The sequence below is a fragment of the Phymastichus coffea genome, unplaced genomic scaffold, assembly GCF_024137745.1.
Source record: "Phymastichus coffea isolate CEN01 unplaced genomic scaffold, Cenicafe_Pcof_1.1 PCOF00172, whole genome shotgun sequence".
In the NCBI taxonomy this organism is placed as follows: domain Eukaryota; kingdom Metazoa; phylum Arthropoda; class Insecta; order Hymenoptera; family Eulophidae; genus Phymastichus; species Phymastichus coffea.
Genome location: NW_026706983.1, coordinates 286,546 through 304,301, shown reverse-complemented (window position 1 = coordinate 304,301; position 17,756 = coordinate 286,546). Strand labels below are relative to the sequence as shown.

General features: G+C 46.3%; 2 protein-coding genes across 3 annotated transcripts; both read right to left on the bottom strand.

Moving 5' to 3' along the window:
• Window positions 1-406: 406 nt before the first annotated feature.
• On the bottom strand, window positions 407-7,366 carry LOC131673343 (phospholipid-transporting ATPase ABCA1-like). Of its 2 annotated transcripts, none has more exons than XM_058951264.1 (24): window positions 6,712-7,366; window positions 6,355-6,647; window positions 6,132-6,293; window positions 5,825-6,065; window positions 5,596-5,763; window positions 5,343-5,530; window positions 5,118-5,273; window positions 4,938-5,046; window positions 4,719-4,873; window positions 4,493-4,654; window positions 4,350-4,421; window positions 4,158-4,296; window positions 3,864-4,101; window positions 3,633-3,801; window positions 3,345-3,561; window positions 2,785-3,285; window positions 2,587-2,712; window positions 2,298-2,525; window positions 1,953-2,228; window positions 1,602-1,888; window positions 1,394-1,541; window positions 1,116-1,326; window positions 840-1,053; window positions 407-779 (listed from the first exon to the last, which is right to left on the bottom strand). In XM_058951264.1, exons 1-24 carry the CDS (start codon window positions 7,016-7,018, stop codon window positions 579-581), a joined length of 4,968 nt encoding a protein of 1,655 aa, XP_058807247.1. In that variant the 5' UTR covers window positions 7,019-7,366; the 3' UTR covers window positions 407-578. The 2 variants fall into 2 exon arrangements, with proteins under 2 accessions (XP_058807247.1, XP_058807248.1); XM_058951265.1 differs by having other exon boundaries at window positions 6,132-6,290.
• Window positions 7,367-8,443: 1,077 nt separating this feature from the next.
• On the bottom strand, window positions 8,444-15,497 carry LOC131673329 (retinal-specific phospholipid-transporting ATPase ABCA4-like). Its single transcript, XM_058951232.1, has 24 exons — window positions 15,191-15,497; window positions 14,827-15,104; window positions 14,595-14,753; window positions 13,946-14,186; window positions 13,713-13,880; window positions 13,455-13,648; window positions 13,228-13,383; window positions 13,065-13,173; window positions 12,851-13,005; window positions 12,635-12,796; window positions 12,497-12,568; window positions 12,299-12,437; window positions 11,997-12,234; window positions 11,757-11,925; window positions 11,470-11,686; window positions 10,880-11,395; window positions 10,687-10,812; window positions 10,389-10,610; window positions 10,060-10,323; window positions 9,707-9,960; window positions 9,486-9,633; window positions 9,218-9,428; window positions 8,940-9,153; window positions 8,444-8,867 (listed from the first exon to the last, which is right to left on the bottom strand). Exons 1-24 carry the CDS (start codon window positions 15,495-15,497, stop codon window positions 8,694-8,696), a joined length of 4,893 nt encoding a protein of 1,630 aa, XP_058807215.1. The 3' UTR covers window positions 8,444-8,693.
• Window positions 15,498-17,756: the final 2,259 nt, after the last annotated feature.

Below are 17,756 nucleotides of genomic sequence, written 5' to 3'. Positions count from 1 at the left end.
GATATAGCAACGTACTTTCGTGCGTGTCACGATTGAAATTACGCGCTTATTCGATATTTCATTCGCTCGGCGTAATCATCAGTGATTACTTAGTGGCTGATCGGTCGTTTGTAGCGATCGATGCAGCCCGAGGTACGTACACGTGGCCCGACGGAGCATAGTCAATTTATTGACTTCGAGAGGCGCGCTTGCAAGCCCGTCAAACATTTACGCGGAAGTTTCGTTAGAACTTTCGTCTCGAGTTCAACGGCGAAATATCGACAGCAAAGTTTCCGTCGACAATTATAGAATTCTATATACTTGAGAATTGGATAATTGCTTTTTAATTCCGCTTAATGCTATGTGGGTCAAGTTTGGCGTGAATCATCGTCTTATGGAACTGACGTGGACTTTGCCATGTAGGTATACGATAATTAATTTATTCTAAATAATCAATAAATTACAATTTTGTTCTCACTATATCAATTAATAGGTAACGTGCACCGTTCCTTAAAAGTAAATCTTTTATAATATTCCATAGTATGTATATGTACATTGTAATTTGTGAAAACATAAATTTAAAAAATATACAACATTTTTTAAATAACAACAGAATCTTCCGATGACCACGAGGTAGATCTATTCGCTGCTCTGGCGAACAGCAAAAACAATTGCTCTAACGACGACGACAGCACCGAGAAGTCGTCAATACAGTCGTATTTGCTTTTCATTTCGTTCATCACGTCGTACATTTTTCGCCAAGTGGTGTTCTTGGGTGCTACATGATACATGAGGTAGCCCTGCAACATATAGTTAAAATCGGTCACGTGGTTTTGCTCGACGATAAATGCCAATCGTACCAAATTCTCGTCGGTCAGCTCGACGTCCAGCATCCGTTTCACGTCGCTTTTGATGCCTTTCAATTGGCCGTTCATTTTCCCGGGATCCATCCTGATCTGAATATCGTAGCCGGCTCCGAAGCGCTGCTTCAATTCTTCGGACGGACCCGTGCACACGAGTCTGCCGCCTACCATGATGGCTAGTCTATTGCACAGCGCTTCGCACTCCTCCATGCTGAAAGCCGCGCGGACAATGTTCACGTTGCGCTGGCGATCAGTCAATCAGGGAGATCTTACCTGTGCGAAGTCAGTACGACGGCTTGTCCAGCCGTCTGGCAAGCTTTGATGACGTTCCAGAGCGATCGCCTTGCTCCTGGATCGACGCCCGTCGTCGGCTCGTCCATTAGGACCAGATTCGGGTTGCCGATCAAGGCAATGGCTATGTTCAGTCGCCGCTTATTGCCCCCGCTGTAAGTACCACTTGGCTGCAGTGCGCAGGCACTCAAGTCTGTCAACGTGAGAAAGTGATCAGTCGGCGAGTTACGCGCGCCTACCTACCTCTACCTTTGACCCACTTAGTCTTTCGATCCAGGCCTGGACTTCGTCTTCGATTTTGCTCTTGGGAATGCCTCGAAGTAGAGCGAACAGCCGTAAGTGGTCGTACGAATTCAGGGACTTGATAATGGCATCTTGTTGTGGACAATAACCCATCTGCGATAAAAACTGCCGAAGACACAAGCGATTATTCAACGGGTTTGCGCGCAAACACAGTGGATCACTCACGTAACGTCGATTGCTTTTAATATCCACCCCATTGATGTACATCGCTCCATTGTCAGCCACCTCTCCGCCAGTCATCATCTTAAAAGTTGTGCTTTTGCCAGCTCCGTTGACGCCGAGAAGCCCGAAGCATTCGTGGCGATTGACCCGGAAACTAACGTCTCTGACCGCGATTAGCCTGTTGTAGCGCTTCCGCAAACCGTGCACCAAGAAAATCGCATCGTGGTTTTGCACGCCGTTCCTCTGCGAATCTTTGCCGCTGTCGTTGATGTTCGGACAATGCAATCCATCTGAAGTTATCAATTTGTCATTCGCTCAGAGTGAGGCAAGCTAACGCGATTGAGTGAGACGTACCGATGTTCCAAGTGCCTTTCAGTTCTTCGATTTTTCGTGAAATCGCGGACTTTTCCCGTTGCACCTGTTCGTCGGCACCGACCTCTTGCGCCATTTCACGCCTAAATCTAATTGCAACGTTCTCAATGTATTGGGTCTCCAACAACGCGAGAATACCAAAGTAAAGTACTGGAGTTAAGCAAAGGTAGATCACACTCTCCTCCAAGGTGATGTCCTCTTCGAAGTTGGTGAAATAGGACTTGTAATTACCGCAGGTACCGTTGTAGCACACCATATCTACAACAATACCAAACGCCCTCGTAATGTATAGTTTCGGGTTGGCTCGTTCGAAACGACCTTACTCACTGCAGCAAACATCGTAGGACTGTTCACACTGCGAGTCGTAAAACTCGTTGGGCATTTTCGCGCATCTGGCGTTTACCATCGCGGTGAGATAGAACGACATCTGAGTATGGAAAAAACTGACGTAAGGCACGCAGAGGAACACGCCTTTCTGCACGTAGCGTATTATTTCCACGGATTTGTATCGACTCAGCGAAGCTTTCATAGCGTACATGACGAGCTCCACGGTGACTGAAACGAGAGCATTGATTCAATACTCTGCAGATTACCTGCATTGCTATGATAAATTTACCTATGCCCAAGGGTATATACGTCAACAGTCGGACAACCGTGCCTATCTTGGCATTGATGAAGCTAAATATGTAAACGAACGGCAACGCGTTCACCGCGAATATCGCAAATAGAAATATCAGTAATGCTGCAAAAGAGAATCGAAATTAACAGACCGAGAATTTACGAAGAGGACGAAGAAGCAATAAATTCGTCATACATATTTCGTAAAATCCATAAACTCGAAGCTCCAAAAAGTAGTCCATTGTTAGGAAACCAGCGATGATCAGAAACACGATAAGCAGATAAGTCAGAAAGTCGAAGAGGAACATTGTCGTCCAGTATGCTAAGCCAGAGACGCCGGTCATCCTCTGCAATTGTTTGACACCCTTGGACGACTCGCGCAAAGGGTGAACGACGAACAGAGCGAGGACCGAGCAGAATTGAAAGACGAACACCACGCTGGTCATGATCCCGTTTATCATCGTCACGTCCAAGTAAATCATGCTCGGTAGTTCCTGGCTGGACAGACTGATGGAATAGTCGTCGCCCAAGAGTTTCTTTAGGATGGTGTTCCAGATCAGGTTCACCGATATCGGTAAACTGAAGGTCGCCTTGTCCGAGTAGAACGCATTGGCCGAGCCAGTTTCATTGAACTCCGCTGCGGCAATCAAGTAGTTCTCGTAATGGGGGAGGTTCTTTTCGGCGTACTTGAGCATAGCTGCGGAGGAGCGTCGAGTTTTAGTTGAGTCGAATGTTCGCTAAATGTAAGTCACTTACCAGATGTTAAGCTAGATTTCGTAGCTTCCATCGCGTCACCTCCGAGACTTTCAGTGACGTTTCTGTATCGATCACCGGTGGTTTGGTCGTAACTCAAGTAATAAGTTTCCGGTTTGTTGTACATGTCGAGACTTATCGGCGTAATTTTCGGGTTCATTTGCGTCGAGACGCTGACTTGTTTCAAAATCAAAGAAATTGTTAGTAGAGCCATGGAGACCTGGAACACACGTGCATTTTTTTTCCTCAACTCGCATTTAAGTAAAAACATTTAATCAATGCTATGATTACCGTAAATAGTTTCAAGAGAATAATCGACATGTTCTTTCCGGTATAAGTCATTTTCTTAAGCAATAGCGCTCGTAAGTATTGGAAAAATAAGGCGTGATTCGTCAGCTTTTCACGATCGTTGGTGAGGGGTCTATGCGCCTTCACAGGACCAGCATTTTCTTGCGTAACTCTTTAATGAAAAAGAACGTACATTGTTACGCAACGATTGCACCTACAAGTTAGATCGCTTACTTCAAAAATACTTGTTCCAAACTTATAAGTGAGACGCTAAAACCAGACACTCTCAGCTCTTTCTTCTTGCTTTCCAGAATGTCCAACTGGTCCGGCAGTTCTGGAGAATACGGGATGCTCAAGACTACTTTGCTAGCGTCTTGGTTGACGAGGACGCCGTCGCAAGCGAAGGCAGCACAGATTTTCCGAGGATCACAGTCGGCTTCCACCGACAGAGTCACTTCCACGTTGCCTTGACCTGGGTAGAATGAGTGCCTTGAAGCGTAGACGCAAGCTTAGACGATCGCGATTTACCTATGAGCTTCTTCAAGAATAACGACGTTCCGTAGCTCCTCAATTGACCAGAATGCAGTATAGCAATTCTGTCGCCGAGAATGTCAGCCTCCTCCATGTCGTGGGTACTTATCACGATGGTTTTTTCGCCTCTCATTTTCTGCAAATGAAATTCGCGTCGCAATATTCTCACAGACGACCGCGCGCACTCACCAGCAGGATGTCCCAAATAACGCGTCGGCTCTCGGGGTCCAGGCCGGACGTCGGCTCGTCCAATATCAACGTCTGAAACACGCGCGGCAACTCACACGGTTATACTCGCGCGTCGGCAGTACGAACGAGGCGGGATCACTTACGCTGGAATCGCCGACGAGCGCCATGCCGAGGCAGAGCCGACGTTTCTGCCCGCCCGACAACTGCTTCGGCAAAGCGTGTCTCTTCTCGTAGAGCTTGAGCTTCCGGAGGAAGGCTTTGGCCTCTTCCTGCACGACGGACCGGGCCTTGTCTTTCCTCTTCAGCTGCAAAATCGATCAGCGAGAAAACTCAATTTCGCTTTCCACGCGGAATCTCAGAGGCGCGTACCTCCGCGAAAAATTCAATCTGCTCGATGACGGAGAGGCTCGGGAAGAGCATGTTCTCTTGGGTGCACAGACCCATGTCGTTCATGATTTCCTTCGAGTGCTTCGACATATCTTTCGAAGCGATCAGTACTGTACCGCCGCTCGGACTCATCATGCCTGCAAAAATAACGTTATCGGGTTCGCTGATAAGGCTTTTATTTTCATCGCTCGCTGCTATCACCTGTCAGTATCGACATCATGGTAGTTTTACCAGCTCCGTTGTGCCCCAACAAGGACGTTATTTGTCCTTTGTAAAAGTCAACCGAGATTCCCTTTAGCGCCTCAACTTTCTAAAAAGTGAGGCAGCGTTTACTTTTTCGTGAGATTCCAAGTAAACTCGAATGAAAAGCACCTCCTCTACCTCTCTATTAAGTAAGCCGATGTTGTAGGCCTTTCTTAAATTCCGAAGCTGAATTCCTGGCGTGTAAATCCCAGCGGGCGTGGGCTCGAAGGGCTTTCCGTGCATGCCATCGTAACTCAAATCTTCAAGTTTTTCGCCGTCCCACCTTTCTCTCGTCTACTTCGATTGCGAGCACAAAGCATTCGTTTGAAAATCGGCAACAGCCGACTACGTTTTAGCGCTTACCCTCAAGAAATATAGCGGGCTCTTGCGAACGCCGTACTTTCCCGGATTGATCTCGTTTACGTAAATCGCCAACGCGTAGTGCAAGATCATTCCTATCAGCCCCAATATCAGAATCATGCCTACGCTGCCTCCAATTTTGTAAGCCGCGTTGCCCGTCAAAAACACGTTGTGCCATTGAATGCCCTCGGCTGAAAGAGATCGCCGCTGACATTGACATTTAACGCGAAAGGTCAGTGAACATCCTCGAACCAACCTATCGTCTCGTAATAAGTGACCTCTTCCATTGCCTGATGCAACAAGAGGTTCGGCAGCAGGATCCCCACGTACGGCACCAAGTAGTAGCTGTCCTCCTTGAACGCGTAGACCTTCAGCACCATCGTCAAGATGTTGGCTATCAGGAGAACGAACATGACCAGCAGAGCTGCAACGCGCGTGAACGGTCAGTGAGCGTTTTCGGCGCGATCGCGGTCGTCTTCACCAACATCGCGAGCAGTAGGCCGCCACGTGCGCGCCGAAAGCAAGCAGCTGTCCGACGTACACGGTGAAGATGAGAAAGACTACGAGCGGGTTCCCGTAGTTTACGAACGCAAGGCCGTCTCCGAGCGGCATCACGAAGAACGCGAAAATCGGGAGCACGCAGAACACGCTGAGGAACAGCAGTCCGCTGATCAGCCAACTGAACAGATTGAGAGCGTTGGATATGCCGTTCATGCTCATGAGTACCTGTCGAGTGTAAAGAGCCGATGGATCGCGTTGTCGAACGGCCGAACGAACGCAGCCGAAACTTACGCCGGTACCGAGGAACTTCTCAGCCGTGGCCTTGGAAATCTCGACGAACTGCGGGAGGAAGAAGGCGGTCACCAGCAGCTTGTACATCACTTCCCGGAACAACGCGTCCCCGGCGTCGTACACGGTGTGCGGCGGGTACGGTACTCTCTGTATGGACATCTGCTAAAGCAACGCGCGTCAAGGGAACGCTGGAAAAGCCGGTCGCCGCGGGCGATAAACTCACTCGGGGAAGAAGGGTGCCGACGCCAGACTTGGTCCTCACGAAGGACTCGTCCACGCAAGTCTGCACCTGGGTGAAGGCGTGACTCCTGGTGTAGTAGCGAGTCATGTTCTGCACGGGTGGCGCTACGTTGTACAGAGCGCTCGCGCCCATGTAATTCCCGCGCAGCTTGTAGCGCAGTTTTCTCGTCGACTCGCCGAGCTCGTCGTCGAATATCACGGCCATGCCGCTCGTGTACTGCACGTGCTTGTAGTAATGGGCGACCAACTCCTCCTCGGTTCTGAATCCCCGAACGTCTGTCGAGCGGAAACGGCGGTTAGAGTCGGCGCTCATTGCCCGAGCCCGCCGTGGGCTACTCACTGGATTTCTGCTCGAAGCACTTGTCGACACTCTTCATCAGATCGTTCACGAAGCTGCTGTTCGGTGCGTAGAAGATGTTAACGTTGGACAGCTGGTCGATCAGCTCGCTCAGAGGTTGCATTCTGTAGCGCGACTCGGTGCTGATGCGCGTCGGGGGTCTCGCCGACAAACCCCTCAGAGCCCACGCGCACGCGATTATACCGACGGGCAGCATGATTTCGGCTATCAAGCTCATCAGCCATTGCCTTTTACGCACCAGCCAGTTTTTGTGCAGCAGCAGTCCTAAGATTCTCAGCGTTTCGACCATTTTGTCCGGACACGGTGGTGCTTTTCAATTGGTATTCCGAGGAACAGTTAACGACCGAAAATGTAATTCGAATGAACCACTCGTACCGATGGTCTTTCATAAGACGAGCGAGCTGTCAATTGGGTAACAATCGCCAATCGAAGTCGCAGATCAAACTATCTTTCTCCTTCCACGTATACTCTATACAGCAAAATTACAAAATTAAATGTCCAAAAATCCACGGAAAGTCGTCGAAGCAGGACGAACTTACGCGACCACATCCGAGATACCGCGACTAGACTACTCGTATGTCGATTGAAAACTTGCCGCTGACTAATATACGTTACGAACTTAACCACCAGATTATCCACGCACACAGCTGAATAAGCCTGATAAACGAACTGATCAGCACTGATAATAATCTGTAGAGGGCGACGTCGTCGCCGTTCTTTTCTGAACTTCGCTTTCGTCTTCCGTATTTCAATTAACAAGCTGTTCTACGAATGAGTTACACCACGCGATATCATTAAGAAAATAATTATTGTTAGAATGCGCGAGAACGTGAATTGGTTTGATGTTAGCGTTTGGTGAATGAGTGATCGACAAGGTTTTAGAATCTAACATTGACTGATAATCGATCTTGTTTGATAAGAAGTCGATTTTAACGGATAAGCTGCAGCACTCATAATGTGGCGAAGAACATTGCGCTATAACTATGACAAGGTTTTCCGCGAAATCGTTTTCGATCAACAATTTCACTAAAAAATTCCATTACTCTCATGCATTCCACGTGAAATAGTTGTTCTTGAAATAGCAATAGTAATAATCACGAGACGTTTACTAATTCTTTTTTATCTACGATCTAAAAATGATTCTCGATTCAATGCTTTATCACAAATAAAATTACACATAACTATAAATACATGTGCTTATATCTCAACGGCTTATACACGTAAATGATTGCTTGATTAACAATTTTAATCTCAACCTTCAATCTAAATGTACTCTAACTCTGGGCGGGTCGATTCAAGGTTTGCTTGATCATGAGTAGGGCTGCTACCAGTAGTTATCGCGAATAATAAAAAGCTTGTAAAATAATTAGCCAACGAATGCGTTTCGTAATGAGTGGGAATCATAGTGAATTTTTTCTGAAGCTTCGCTAAATGAGCTTCTCGCTGAGCAAATTAGCACATATATTCAGGTTTTACTTTTGCGTATTTATAGATGTTTCGCTGTTCGATTAATTGATACTGGCTTTCATCTTTCATTGAATGTGTAAATAAAAGTAAGAAAAATCATGTAAGTGGATATTTTTTACAATGTGAAAGCAGGTTAAACGGTTAATTATTAAAAAATACTATATTGATGATTTTTATATTTACAATGACGATATGAAATGTCACATCAACTAAAAAATTACATTTTTCTTTTGACCCACGATATACATTGATTATTTGCTACCTCCTGAAGTTAAAGTTATAAAACAATAGAGAAGATCGGAAAAAAATGTTCACTGATGAGATTGATCAATCAATTCAAAAGAAAACTATTAATGATTTTTAAAAATACCGGTAAAAAATAAGAAAACTTATAGGTAATTTAATTCTGGTAATTAAATAAATAGAATTACCTACACGCAAAAACTATTAAAAATCACGAAATTTTAATACTCTGCGCTACAGTCATTTAGATACTGTCAAATTGCTGTTGGCTGTTTTGTTCTCGCGAACAGTAAAAACAATTGTTCCAATGACGACGAAAGCACTAAAAAGTCATCGAGGCAGTCGTACTTCCTTTTCATTTCGTTCATCGCATTGTACATTAATCTCCAAGTTGTGCCGGTAGGCGCAACGTGATACGTGAGATTACCCTGAAATACCATTCGAGTTTGTAATCTTCGGATGAGTGAGACTAAAATTGGAATAATCGATATCGACTTTACCAAGTTTTCATCAGTGAGTACGCAATTTAGCACGCGAGGTATTCCACTTTTAATACTGTCCAGTTGCGTCTTCGCTTTCTCTAAGTTTAGCTTGATTTGTATGTCGTAACCGGCTCCAAATCGCTGCTTCAATTGTTCAGATGGACCGATACACACTAATTTACCGTCTACCATGATGGCTAACCTATTACACAACACCTCGCACTCCTCCATGCTAAAACTCATATTAAATGGTTATGTTCTTAAGTGGTTAAGCGCCACGTATTCGAAAAGTTAACCTGGGCGAAGTCAGTACGACGGCTTGTCCAGCCGTCTGACAAGACTTGATGACGTTCCAGAGCGATCGTCTCGCTCCTGGATCGATGCCCGTCGTCGGCTCATCCATAAGAATCAGATCGGGGCTACCGATCAAGGCGATGGCTATGTTCAGTCGTCGCTTATTACCACCGCTGTACGTAGCACTCGGTTGCGAAGCGCAAGCAGTCAGATCTGTCAAAGTCACCACTTCAGGCGTAGAACAATTGAAAACACAGACAATTCACTCACTCAGTTTTTCGATCCACGCGTCAACTTCGTTCTCGACTCGGTCCTCGGGAATACCGCGTAGTCGCGCGAACAGTCGCAAGTGGTCATACGAATTCAAACATTTCAGGATGGCGTCGTGTTGAGGACAATAACCCATTTGCGATAAAAACTAAAATTTTTCATCAGCCAATCATACGAGATGACAAGAAAGAAAGCTTTTTTTGTACTTAGTGAAAGCTTACGTATTTTTTGTTATTTACGAAGCTTTTATCTCTCATATACATCTCCCCGTGATCAGGTACTTTTTCACCAGTCAGCATCCTAAAAGTCGTGCTTTTCCCTGCTCCGTTGACACCGAGCAGTCCGAAGCATTCGCGACGGTTGACGCTAAAACTAACATCCTTCACTGCCCTCAAGTTTCCGTAACTCTTTCGTAATTCGTACACCATAAAGACTCGATCGCTGTTCGACGAATCTTCACTATTGGAGTTTCTGCCTTTGATAATGTTATCGGTATTAGCGTAGCTCATTTCTTTTGAAAATAATGTATTCGTTGTAATAAATCTACGTTTATTTTCAATGAAAGAACACTCACTTCCTTGTAAATCTATAATCTTCTGCGCGATCATCAGCTTTTCACGCTGCACTTGTTCATCTGCGCTGAATTCCATCGTAAAATGCCTCGTGAATTTGGCCTTAATCGCCTGAATCAATCCATTTTCCAATAAAGCAAGAATACCAAAGAAGATAATTGGCATCACGCAGAGGTAAACGATACTATCTATCGAGGAAATACTCAATTCGGAATGATCGAAGAAGTTTTTGTAGTGTTTACAGGTTCCGTTGTAACATCTCATATCTAAAAATCAACAATGGACGTTTATTAAAATTTTCTCGTTGATAATTATGTCGTCGGCTGCTTACTCCAACATACGTCGTACACTGGACGCGTATCGTAGAATTGGTTGGGCAATAATTTGCACCTCGCGTTGATCTGTGCCACCATCTGAAGTATAATCTGAGTGTGCAAGAAACTCTCGTGCGGTAACAAGAGAAATATTCTCTTTTGAAACAAACGTAATATTTGTGTTGTATTATCATATTCGAACAAGTAGGCCACCAGGAACATCATCAAGTCGAACGCCACTGAAAGTGAAAATGTTCACGTGGAATTGGTGACGCACAATAACAAAGGTTACTATCTGGAGGATTTTAAACAAACCAATGCCTAGCGGTAGATAAGACAACAGTCTGACGATCGTATAAGCTTTCGTTTTGACGAAACTGAAGATGTAAATTAATGGCAATGCATTAATGGCAAATAAAACGAACAGCAGTAGCATAATCCCTGTAAATTCAAGCATCATTGCGATTCACTATCAATTCGCAAAAGTTTGATAAAGAAAGATTCTTACCAATTTCATGGCTGCCATAAAGTTTGAGACCGAGAGAACTATCCACGAGTATAAAGCCAATAATTGTAATAACAGCTAGAAATACAAAGACTATCATATCAAACAAGAACATAGTTCCCCAGTAAGCCAAACCGGAAATGCCCGTCATCTTCTGCAACTGCTTGATGCCTGTATACGCCTCGCGGGTCGGATGAATGATGAACATGGCAACTACATAGTAAAGGAATAACGCGAGTATTATGGCCGTACCGAAACCATAGACATACGTATAGATAGCACTAAAGCCATTCTCTATCGGTAAATTTTGGGCAGAGACGGTAATGGAATACTCGGAGCCTAGCATACTCCTGATGATGGTATTCCAAACCAAATTGATAGATATTAGCAAACTGAGTGTGGCTTTTTCCGAGTAGAAGGCATTGGCAATCGAACCGTTTGTAGTGTTGATGAATTCAGCTCCAGCGAGTATGTAGTTATCGTAACTGTTGATATCTTTTTTGGCACGATTTAGAAGTTCTAAAACGGTATTAAGCAAATGGTCAATTGAATATCGTTTGAGATATACGAGCGAAGCAAATTAATTTTCTTACCATTGTCAAGGCTCGTCTCGCTGATTTTGATGACGTCTCCACCATCGTTTTTACCGATGTTTTCAAAGTGATCACCAATGGTCTTGTCGTAAGTCGTGTAAAGCACTATTGGATTGTGATATTTGCCAAGAGTCATACGAATCTCCTCTTCCCAGGTGTCTCTTAATAATGTGCTCGCTTTCAGAACAACGGAGATAATTAATATCGCTACTATTACCTAGACAAATATTTTTTAACATCAAGTTTTTTCTTTTCACTCATTTGTGAACGACTCTTTAATCGATTACCGTGAATATTTTTATCATAATTGTTGAGTAATCTTTCAGAGCGTACGTGAGCTTTTTGGCAAAAAGTGCTCTTATGGATTGCACGTGCATTGCAATACCTGTCAACTTTATTTCATTGCTGGCGATAACTTGACGTGGCTTTGTTGGGCCATCGTGCTCCTGCGTCATCCTGTTGGCGAGGAAAATAAATAAAATTTGCCCAAAATTAATTTAGAATAGTGAGAATGAAGGGAGACACACTTGATGAAGACTTGTTCCAGACTAATGAGCGAAACACTGAATCCCGATACGCCAAGGCTCTTTTTTTTCTCTTCCAAATTGTCCAAGCTGTCTGGCAATGACGGCGAGTTAGGAATACTGACAACCATCTTACTAGCTTCTTGACTGGTGATAATCCCTTCTGGATGTAGCTCCCAACAGATTCTCTTTGGATCGCTTTCTGGCTCGATCGACAAAGTAACCTCGACGTTGTTTTGACCTACCATACGTGTACATTTTCATTAGCAAACTTTGTGGAATCACGCAGAAGTAAATCGCTTTACCTATCATTTTTTTCAAGAACAGCGAACTTCCATAACTCCTTAGTTGGCCTGCATGCATTATCGCAATTTTGTCTCCAAGAATGTCAGCCTCTTCCATATCGTGCGTGCTGATCACTATGGTTTTTTCGCCTTTCATTTTCTGTAAACATAAATCAAGTGCTGACGTGAGTCGGCACGCAGTTAAGTTTTGTTACTTACAAGTAAAATGTCCCAAATGACTCGTTTGCTTTCGGGATCCAATCCCGACGTCGGCTCGTCCAATATCAAAGTCTAGAAAATGACGAAAGTTAATAAATTTTACTGCATAACCATTCACGCACGAAGTGACATACTTACGCTTGAATCACCTATAAGTGCCATGCCAAGACACAATCTACGCTTCTGACCTCCGGATAAAGTACTCGGCAAAGCATTTTTCTTATCGAACAATCGAAGCCTCAGCAAAAGATTTTGGACATCGTGCCAAATCTCAGACCTCGTTTTGTCCTTTCTTTTCACCTACGCAATTTTCCTGTCAGCTATAGGCTTCAGTTTGATAATCGATATACTCACCATTGCGAAAAATGTCATTTGTTCCGCGACTGTGAGACTTGCGAAGTACATATCTACTTGCGGACAGAGTCCCATATCGTTCATTATTTCAGAAGCATTGTCCTTCAAATTTTTCCCGTTGACGAGTACTAATCCATCGGTAGGGCCTATCATACCTGCAAACAGCCGAGCCGATTATCAAGCGAACGAGATGCAAATTGTGCAATGACTTTACCGGTCATGATGGACATCATCGTGGTCTTTCCCGCTCCGTTGTGTCCCAGCAGCGAGGTGATTTGCCCTTTGTAAAAGTCGACCGAGACGCCTCGCAGCGCGTCGACTTTCTGCAATCGAAGCTCGAGTTTGAGTTGGCTCTGACGTTAAAAAATTCGACTTACTTGTTGGCCGAAGAGGCCGATGTTGTAAGCCTTCTTTAAATTTCGAATCTGGATTCCCGGGCTGTAGGCGGTCTCGCGCGTGCGCTCGAAAGTCCCATCCAAGTAGCCGTACGCCAAGTCCTCCGCGCGCTGGTCAGCCTGGCCCTTGCGCTGATACTTGGAGCAAAAACGCGCGATCCGTTAAAAGACGAGCGGCGCGCCCGAATTCACGCGTCGCACTGGCCTACCGTCTCGAAGAAGAAGAAGAAGGGATGCCTTCCCACGCCGAATTTTCCAGGCTTGATCGCGTACACGTAGATCGCGAGGCCGAAGTGGAGAGCTGCTCCTATCGCGAAGAACAGCAAGATGATCCCCATGTAGCCGGCGCACCCGGTCGCTGGATTCGCGCTCGCGAACAGGTTGCTCCACTGGACGCCCCTCGCTGCAACATTACGAACTCGGTCCTCGGAAAGTCGGATCGCCGCGAGCAGCGGGATTAAACGAACCTGTGCCTTCGTAATCGCGGATTTCTTGCACCGCCTGGTACAGCAGAATATTAGGAAAGACGATGCCAGCGTAAGGCGCGAGGTAAAGATTATTTTCTTTGAATACGAATATCGCCAGAACGATCGGTACTATGCTGAGCGCCATGATGACAAAGGTCACGAGTATAGCTAGAAAATAACCAGTGGTCAATCGGCCGTTGTCTCTCAGCCGAGCTTCACTCTGGTCCCCTTACCTTTGGTAAAATATGCCGACAAGTGCATTCCGAAGGCCAGCATGTCGACCACGTACAGAAAGAGAGTCAGAAACAGAATGAGCGGATTACCGTACTTCACGAAAGGCATGCCTTCTCCGGACGACGAGATCAGCAGCGCTACGGTCGGTATGACGCAGAACACAGTCAGCAATACGAGTCCGCTGACTATCCAGCTGAGCAGATTCGAGCTATTGGAAATGCCGTTCATCGACATCAGAACCTGTGCAAATACGTAAGGGTTGTCTTTCGACTGCCGCGCAAGACGACAACTGTTGTACGCCAATTACGCATCATCGATACGGCTCCGCTTGTTTCGAATGCTCTCTCTCTCTCTCTCTCTCTCTCTCTCTCTCTCTCTCTCTCTCTCGCTAAGTTTTAAGCGCGCGCGCGCACTCAATTTTTCGATGGTATCGTTAACTTACAAGTTTTTGAAATCTAATAAGAAACAAAAAATAATGAAACAGCCGAAGCCCCGTGAGGCTCGAAGGAAGCTGTCGGGGAACATACACTTACACTATTTACGTAAGGCGATACCAATTATCCACTCTTACTTGCGATCTCTCGGTACTTCGTAGGAAGAGTCTACCCGTAATAACTGTTAGGTTACGATCTCGCTTAATATACTTACGTTCATGCCGACGAACTTTTCGTTCGTGGCTCTGGCAGTCTCGACGAAAAGTGGAAACATCAGAGCGACAACCAAGAAAATTACGTACATCAATCTGAAGCTGTCTTCGATGGGATTGGGCAGAACGTGTGCTGGATATGGCATTCGCTGTACGTACATCTAGGTCGAAAAAAAGAGGATAATTAGTTACTCACGCGGAGTTTCGGGCAATTCGGGCTTTACGGACACTTACTTCAGAGATTGTTTTGTCGCTTTTGGCTTTGACGAACGACTTGTCTAGACAAATTTGCAATTGGGCAAGCGGTCGATTTGAAATATAATTGAAATAAGTCATGTTCTCGTATTTATTGTACAAATCGCCGCTCAGGAGTCTAAAACTTCTGTACGTGTAACGCAATTGTTTGGTTGAAAAGTCGGTCGACTCGTCGAATATCACGACTACGCCATTAAAGCCCAGTGCTTTAACAGTGTCGTTGACCGCGTCGGCTTCCGATTGGTATCCTTTGATTCCTGTGAAAAAGTTCAGGTTGAATGTGAGAACGAGTGACGCTTAAAATTTAGCTGGCTCGTCGTATTTGCAACGGACGATCACCGACCAAACCTGTCTTCCGAGCAGCGATTCACTTCCATCATCAACTGGTTGACGAACGTGTTGTTCGGTGTGTAAGCTAATTTTATACTATCGCCAAAAACTTGAAGAAGCTGACGAAGCGAGTACTTTTGGTAGTGCGTGTCCGAGTTGACGACCACGGGCGCTTCGAAGGCGTTGCCTAGCAGCCCCCAAGGGCAAAGGATCAAGCCTATCGGTATCAGAATCTCGACGAGCAGAGTGCCCAGCCAATGTCTTTTGCGCACTAGCCAGCATTTATACAGTAGTATCCACAAAATTCTCAAGGACTCCATCGTGCCCGTAAAACAAATGTTTGCAACGGGATCTTTGGTGTCTTGATTGCGACAGTCGACGACACGGCGTTCGTAAATAGGTAATCGTAACTCGGACGAGTATTAAGAATTACGATATGGCGAAGCGTTCAAATCATTAGCCAGAAATAGAGACTGACCAAAACGAACAAGCGACTACGGCGGATATCTCGACTGATACCGCCCAGCTCGTGTAGCGATTGAACGATCAGTCCGATACTACTATAAGATTTCGTTTCTATCGGCAGGTGATGCGATAACAGGCCAGATAACAAGCCTAGTTTAAAGCTTTACGTCATCTCCGATAAAGCGCAAACCGCGACCCTTGGAATGTCAAACCTTGCCTGGTGTTTCTTTTTGTTGCGCAACGGACCGGGCCGCTTCCCGCTGCGACTCTCGCGCCTCCTCCGCGGTGGCGCGCGCACGAGGCCTCGCCGCCGAATCATCCAGCGCGGTCCGATCCCCCGCCGATGACTTTGCCGTTGCGCAAGCCGCGCGGATCTTCCTCTTGATCGTCGTCGTCGTCGCCGCCACGCTGCGCGCGTGGGAATCGAACGCGACTCGCGGCCGCGGCTCGGTCGATCCGCAAGCTCGCGCGAACGCGCGCGGCAATTAGCCGCGGCGCGTCGGCCGATATTTCATTCTCCGGGCGGAGCGCCCGCCAACCGAATAACACACGACCGCGAGAGCGTGCATCTGCCGACGGCCGGAGCGATCATCGAGGATCGGAGCGCGCGATTTTACATAACGCACACGATCGGCTCGCCATGATCGACAGCACTTTCGCCGATCGACGGAGCGCCGTCGAGGGATCGGCGCGGGAATGCCGTTACGAATGTGCGCGCATGCAAATCCCGCGCGTGCGGCCGCGCTATAATCAACGCTCGCGCCGACGCTCGTACGGTCGCCGTCTCATCCGCGCTGCCAGCGACGGGAGCGACGCCGGGACCTCGTGTGCGGCTGCGACGATCGCCTCCCCCTCGGAATGTAACGAAATCGATTAACGCGCGCGCGCAATAGTTGATTGATTTCTGGTAGGCGGGGTCCGGGGGGGGGGGGGGGGGGGGGGGGAGCGAAAACCGATCGGCCGCCATGAATCTCGACGAGTTTAGCGCCTGCACATTTTTCCACCCACTTTGTTCGCGGCATTAATGCGCACGATAAATCTGGCGCTGAGCAAAGAGAAAAGAAGAAACGAAAAAAAGAAACAAATAAGGAGAAACACCTCGCGCTCTCGCGGGTATTCCACGAGAGATACGAAGCTTGAGAAACACACGGAAGATCGACGAGCATCACGACGCAGCAAGGCGCGACACATCTCCATTATTCTTCAGTGTTGCGCAAGTTTGCAACACATACCTAATTTTTCCCGAAACTTTTGCCGATTCTCTTTTTCTTCCTATTTCCCCCCCGGCCCCTCCGAGATGGAGGCGCGACGATTGATAAGCTAATCGTTGTGTCAAGAGCCTGAGATGTGCGTGCGTTTAGCGTTACGTAAGGCCGAGATATCACGAAGATGCATTTTCGCCAGATTACACGTGGCAAGCTTCCTGGAGGATATTACGGTCGGATTTTTCTTTTCGGGAATCGATTTTTGCGCAACGCAATGTTTATGATTGAATCAGTACTTTCCACACGGCAGAAAATTCGTTCTAAATAGTTTTTCCAAGAAAATAGTTTTTCTATGAACAATGTGCTATAATGATGGTTAATTACTGAAATTGAAAAACCTAAATAAGTTTTCTTGAAAAAGGAAAAGTAAGGAATAAAAGTTGTTAATAGTTTATTATCCAAAGAAACCTTAGCTTATTTATAACTTCAATTACGAACATGAAACGATTAAGAATGCAACGTTATTTATAAAGTGTGCAATATTAAAGTCGAAAGCCTTGACATTGTCACGTACAGGACCGAGTAAGAAAAGTCCGCCACAATTTTTTCGCAACACTTTTGTTTCCTCTCATTTTCAAAAGAACGATCCTGCGAATTGTCAGCGAGTAGCGGCAAAAAGCCTCGGAAGTGGAGGTCGGATGGACGAGGTCGAAGAGTTCATCGAGCGAATACTTTCCCAGTTCGGCTCAGGCGTAGATCGTCGCGCAGCGAGATGCGCAATGGCGCGAGACGCGCGCGCGCTACCAAACTGTCGCGCGCGTCATCGCACTCGCGTCGCAATCGTCGCGAGCAGATCGGTGAGCACAATGACGCAATTGCGCAAGCGCCGCCGCTCCGGGATGCGAATTT

What these genes read in the sequence shown, in the direction of transcription:
- LOC131673343 (XM_058951264.1), bottom strand. Translation starts at nt 7,018, where the DNA reads ATGGTCGAAACGCTGAGAATCTTAGGACTGCTGCTGCACAAAAACTGG. An exon ending in GGCGGCCTACTGCTCGCGAT is followed by an intron (nt 5,764 to 5,824) that starts GTTGGTGAAGAC and finishes CGCGCGTTGCAG; the next exon opens with CTCTGCTGGTCATGTTCGTT. An exon ending in AGCTGACCGACGAGAATTTG is followed by an intron (nt 780 to 839) that starts GTACGATTGGCA and finishes TATATGTTGCAG; the next exon opens with GGCTACCTCATGTATCATGT.
- LOC131673329 (XM_058951232.1), bottom strand. Translation starts at nt 15,497, where the DNA reads ATGGAGTCCTTGAGAATTTTGTGGATACTACTGTATAAATGCTGGCTA. An exon ending in TTATCTACCGCTAGGCATTG is followed by an intron (nt 10,611 to 10,686) that starts GTTTGTTTAAAA and finishes TTTCACTTTCAG; the next exon opens with TGGCGTTCGACTTGATGATG. An exon ending in GATTATAGATTTACAAGGAA is followed by an intron (nt 9,961 to 10,059) that starts GTGAGTGTTCTT and finishes ACATTATCAAAG; the next exon opens with GCAGAAACTCCAATAGTGAA.